The sequence below is a fragment of the Anomaloglossus baeobatrachus genome, chromosome 5, assembly GCF_048569485.1.
Source record: "Anomaloglossus baeobatrachus isolate aAnoBae1 chromosome 5, aAnoBae1.hap1, whole genome shotgun sequence".
Lineage (NCBI taxonomy): Eukaryota > Metazoa > Chordata > Amphibia > Anura > Aromobatidae > Anomaloglossus > Anomaloglossus baeobatrachus.
This window is the reverse complement of record NC_134357.1, coordinates 44,263,414-44,269,413: the sequence shown is the minus strand read 5'-3', so window position 1 is coordinate 44,269,413 and position 6,000 is coordinate 44,263,414. Positions and strand designations below refer to the sequence as shown.

Below are 6,000 nucleotides of genomic sequence, written 5' to 3'. Positions count from 1 at the left end.
GGCAACCACAGGAGGTAGTGAGGGCAGTCAGGGAATGGAACAGGAGACCACGGGAGGTGGTGAGGGCAGTCAGGGAATGGAACAGGCGACCACGGGAGGTGGTGAGGGCAGTCAGGGAGTGGAACAGGCTACCACGGGAGGTGGTGAGGGCAGTCAGGGAGTGGAACAGGCTACCACAGGAGGTGGTGAGGGCAGTCAGGGAGTGGAACAGGCTACCACGGGAGGTGGTGAGGGCCGTCAGGGAGTGGAACAGGCTACCACAGGAGGTAGTGACGGCAGTCAGGGAATGGAACAGGCGACCACGGGAGGTGGTGAGGGCAGTTGGAGTGGAACAGGGTACCACGGGAGGTGGTGAGCTGTTCCTCAATGTAAATCTTCAAGCAGAAACTGGATAAATATATAGCTGGGATGATTTAGGAAAGCCTGCACTCGCAGGGGGTTGGCCCTTGAGGTCCCTTCCAACCCTACCATTCTATGATTCTATGATTCTGCTCTATTTATCTTATATGGGACTGACGAAAAAAGCCACTTAAGGCTGTGTGCGCACAGTGTGTTTTGGACGCAGATTTGGTGCAGCTTTATCACAAATCTGCATGTCTATCCTTATGCCAACAAAGTCATGAAAATTCTGCTGTGCACACGTTGCATGTTTTTTCCTTGCAGATTTGGTGCAGAAAATATGCAGCGTGTCCATTGTTGGTGCTTTTTTGCCAGCGTTTTTTAGCCCTTTCACCCATTGACTTCATTAGAAAAATGCATGGCAAAAAAAAGAAATTGCACCAAAAACGTTTGCTTTTTTTGGTGCGTTTTTCTGCCAGAAGGTGCAGATTTTATGCAGAAAATTTCTGCACCAAATACTCAACGTGCGCACATAGCATATAGAGTTCCATTATTTCCAGCAGTCCAATACACAATAGAAGTCGAGCATGTGTACCTCTACAAGATTCAGGATGGGGCTCAACAAAACTCGTTTTCGGATTTCAAGAGCTACGTTCTGGGGATTATTTGGGGCCCCGGGAGCCAGTCGCCCAGTCATTGATCTTCTGTCCTATCCTGTGATAAATTGCAATTTTGCAAAAAAAAACCCAAAACTTATAGCAACAAAGGCTAAAAGAAGCAGTTTTATGAATAACAGTGCATCTACTGCAAACCAAAAGATCAGGCAAAGATTGGTGCTCTCATTTTTCTAAGGGCGCAGTCACATGGCCGTATAAAACAGATGATGATTGGATCAAAGTGCTCAAACTGGCAGGTGGCTCTCCTGACCCGAGCGTGAGGGCTGTATAGAAATACATGAAGCCGTCATGCTCAAATTAGCCGGTGGCTCTCCTGACCAGAGCATGAGAGCTGCATAGAAATACATGAAACTGTTATGCTCGAACTGGCCATTGGCTCTCCTGACCAGAGCGTGAGAGCTGTATAGAAATACATGAAGCCGTCATGCTCAAATTGGCCGGTGGCTCTCCTGACCAGAGCGTGAGAGGTGCATAGAAATACATGAAACAATCATGTTCGAACTGGCCGGTGGCTCTCCTGACCAGAGCATAAGAGCTCCATAGAAATACATGAAGCAATCATGCTTGAACTGGCCGGTGGCTCTCCTGACCCGAGCGTGAGAGCTGCATAGAAATACATGAAGCCGTCATGCTCAAATTGGCTGGTGGCTCTCCTGACCAGAGCGTGAGAGGTGCATAGAAATACATGACGCAATCATGCTTGAACTGGCCGGTGGCTCTCCTGACCGGAGTGTGAGAGCTGCATAGATATACATGAAGCTGTCATGCTCGAACTGGCCGGTGGCTCCCCTGACCCGAGTGTGAGAGCTGTATAGGTATACATGAAGCTGTAATGCTCGGATCAGGAAAGCCACTGGCCAGGTCATGCACTGTGATGCCATTGTTGTCCGTGTTGTACGGCCGTCTGACCGTGCCCTAAGGCCTGTTTGGTTGCACAGACATATGCTTCCCTTTTTGGTCTGTGCTAAATTTTAGACACTGGACTATTTGTAAGGAAACTGCTATCTAATTAATGATATATCGTTGACTCCAATGATGGGTGATGCTTGTACCACCTTTGATGAAGGAGCTTTACATTTGTACATTAACATTGCAGCGTGAATTTCAGACACTTTACAGAAAAGGGCCTTATCCTGATCACAATTTCTTATTTATGCCATTAAAAAATAAAAAAACAAAACCTTGGCATATAAGAAAATGTTTGGTTCCATAATATACATGCCATATTATAAATAAATATATACATTACTTTACATCTATATCCTCCACACCCGGAAGGCTTTTTTTTTTGTATTGGAATCTGTAGGTCATACCGAAACGAATGTAAAACCAGAAGCGGACATCATTTAGTTATTTGGTAGCAGAGAAAAATACAAAAAAGCAGAAAACCATCGACGAGATAAATTAACGACAAAATAGATCTCATGAATTAGTCCTGTATATAAACCGGCCTCAAGTCCTTCACTTGAAATTGGCGTAATCTGAAAATATGTCAATAAAGTCTTGTACCACTTTGTAGCAGAATTCATACTGTTCCTGCAAGAGAGAAAAGCACAAATCAAAAAGACGTACAGCAACTATGTCCTTCATTTTCACGACTACGACTCTACCGTTTTGTGTCTACAGCTCCGACGCAGACCTATGTACCGGATTACGCACAATGTTGTGAAGTCTGATTTTGTAGACCTAGTCCTTTTTCAACTGTTCCCTACCTCTTGCTAACAAATTGAATTTAGCCAGATCAGACGACCTGTTCTTTGGACAAGCAAAATATTCTAATGCTAAGGCGGGCTTTGCACGTTGCGACATCGCAAGCCGATGCTGCGATGTCGCACGCGATAGTCCCCGCCCCCGTCGCAGGTACAATATCTTGTGAAAGCTGGCGTAGCGAAAATTATCGCTACGCCGGCTTCACATGCACTCCCCTGCCCTGCGACCGTCGCTCTGGCCGGCGACCCGCCTCCTTATTAAGAGGGCGGGTCGTGCGGTGTCACTGCGACGTCACACGGCAGGCGGCCAATAGGAGCGGAGGGGCGGAGATGAGCAGGATGTAAACATCCCGCCCACCTCCTTCCTTCCGCATAACCTACGGAAGCCGCGGTGACGCCGGTAGATGTTCCTCGCTCCTGCGACTTCACACACAGCGATGTGTGCTGCCGCAGGAGCAAGGAACAACATCGGACCGTCGCGTCAGCGTAATTATGGATTACGCCGACGCTGCACCGATGATACGATTACGACGCTTTTGCGCTCGTTAATCGTATCATCTAGGCTTTACACACTGCGATGTCGCATGCGATGCCGGATGTGCGTCACTTTCAATTTGACCCCACCGACATCGCACCTGCGATGTCGTAGTGTGCAAAGCCCGCCTAAGGGCCACTTTACACACCGAGCTAAATCTTTGGCAGATCTGTGGTTGCAGTGAAATCATGGACATATTGTTCCATTTGTACACAGCCACAAACCTGGCACTGATTGTCCACAATTTCACTGCAACCACAGATCTGCCGCAGATTTATCTCTGTGTGTGACAGGGCCTTTAGGCCTCGGTTCCACTTGCGTTTTGCATGGATGAGTGCGATCCGATAAAACATCGGCTTGTACTTGCACCAGTGCAGAACTATGGGGCAGGGTCCATCTGCGAGTGATTTCTCCTGCCATATCGGCATGCGGAATGAATCACAGCACACTGCATTTGGCAGCGATTCTCGGCTCATGCACCCCCATACAAGTCTATGGGAGAGTGTGAAACATCGCGCTGCACTCGCACTCGCATGTCATCTGACTGCAGTGTGATGTATACAGAGACAGGCTGCGGAGGAGATGGGGAGATAGTGCTCCCTCCCTCTTCTCCGCAGCTGTGATCCGACCACAAGATCGCATCACAGTTGCTTGACCCTCGGATCACGCTCGCAGAAGAGAGTCATTAGCATATCGCTTCCGATGCTGCCGCATAAGCAGCTATGCGCAAGAGTAACCATAACCTAAGGGTCAGTTTACGCGCACCGATCAGCGGCACATTACAACTGCAGATTGGTAACCTTTACGGACCGGCGATAGTTAAATACCATGTTTACACACACAGATGGCAGTAAATGATGTGCACTGAGCAATCTAATAGCACAGACTGCCATTTACCTTGGCAGTGCGAGTCTGGCTTACACAAGAAAACGCACCGCTGAGAGCGATTAATTTTTTCCTCTGCACAAAAGATCATTGAACCTGATGAATGAGCTTTTTGCTCGTTGATTGGGTGATCAGAAGTCTGTTTACACATAAAGATAATTGTGAAACTGGTGTTTTTTTTTCAGATCGCTTCTTCACAATTGACTTGCAGTATAAATGCAGCTTAAAGAGGATCAGTCAACAGAATTATCATATATAAACAAAGCCAGTGCTATACTGGCGCTATCATGCGGATTGTATACATACCTTTAGTTGTGAGATCGGAGTTTCTGAAATACAGACAAGTAAAGTTTGTGAAATTCACTGTTACTTGATTGATAGCAGCTACAGAATATCTAATAGGTGGATTGAGTATTGCTAGTTATTCCCGCCCCTGTCTGCTGTCTGTCCTTCCTCCAAACGTCTCTGTTATTACAGGGGGAGGACGGAGAGTGGAAGTTCAGGAGGGAGGATCGAGAGGCAGACAGGAGTGGGAATAACAAGCAAAACCCGACCCACCTATTAGATATTCTGCAGCACCTGTCAATCAACAGTGAATTTCACAGACTTTACTTGCCTATATTTCAGACACTATACATCCGATCTCACAACTGAAGGTATGTATAGAATTAGCATGATAGCGCCAGTATAGCACTGGCTTTAGTTTATATATGAAAATCCTGGTGATTGGTCCCCTTTAATTGAGGACAGTAGGAGTGGTGAAGAAGTGTTTAAACCATTCCTGGGATCAGGCTCTCTGCTCCTATATTATGCTGCTCTCAGACTAATAAGCAAAACCCGGATAAAAGATTCCCTTTAATTAGGTGTCTGTGTAATGAATGAACCTGTGGGGTCGTTCAGAGGGAAAAATGCTCTTTTATTAATGGCTCATTCATTCAGACGTCCATGCACACTGGTCCGACGTGAGCAACACGGCCCCATAGAAATCTGCTCTGGGTGGGGGACCCGCGGCCAGTCCATACGTTGCAGCCCGAGATCGGATCGAACTGAATGAGCCCTAACTTATAATCTCCTATTAGACTATTTGGATTTTCTAAACAGAACAGCGCGTTATGTCCACAGGTAATGGTACCAATAAGGTGGTGGATTAAACACTAGAAGTCCCAGAGAGGGGTCATTTAACATTTCTACCATTGGAACCCTATGGAGCTCGACATTTCTGGGACTTCTAGCGTTAAAGAAACTGATAAATATTAATATGTAATTTTTTGTGAAATACATTGTAATTTTCATATGAGTGGAGCTATAGCGCCTACTCTTAGCTGTACAGGCCGTATGTTTCACCAGTAAGTGGCTGCACAATGTCAGTAGGCTGCTTTCCACTGCACTGGAGCACGCGAGCACTGAACACACGTCCACAACGGCGAGATCCCTGGCCTGTTAACCCTCCGGTGCCACCGGCTGTACACCCGGGCCATTTACATAGGTAATGACACTTCTTAATTGTCCTTTGCCTATACGGTCTATGTGGGGGTCTCCATAGGAGTACATAACAGCTCCAGTGATAGTGTCATACTACAAGGTGACTGCACAGACGCTTCCTATACATGCTCCACGGCGCTTCTTGGCGGTGATCTAATTGCATATGGTCAGTGTTGTCATTGTGGCATTATCTCAACAGAATTTTAGCAGCAGCACAATACCCACAGATACTGACTGTGGAGAACGTCCTAGTAACTTTATACAGCACGTATGACAGTGCTATATCCAGCTAAGACATAATCCAGCTAAGACATAATTCAGCGCGTTCCATGATTGACGCTCATTTCCAGTATCCCAAGACTATGACTTTTCT

At 46.7% G+C, this 6,000-nt stretch overlaps 1 protein-coding gene across 1 annotated transcript in view; it reads right to left on the bottom strand.

Annotated features, from left to right (window-relative positions):
- Positions 1–6,000, bottom strand: part of PTPRE (protein tyrosine phosphatase receptor type E) — a 285,049-nt gene that overhangs the window by 3,440 nt on the left and 275,609 nt on the right. The window contains exon 20 of the mRNA XM_075348447.1: positions 1–2,552. This exon is cut by the window's left edge and continues 3,440 nt beyond it. Within this exon, the coding sequence (XP_075204562.1) occupies positions 2,478–2,552 (75 nt within the window). The 3' untranslated portion in view covers positions 1–2,477. The remainder of the gene's footprint in view (positions 2,553–6,000) is intronic.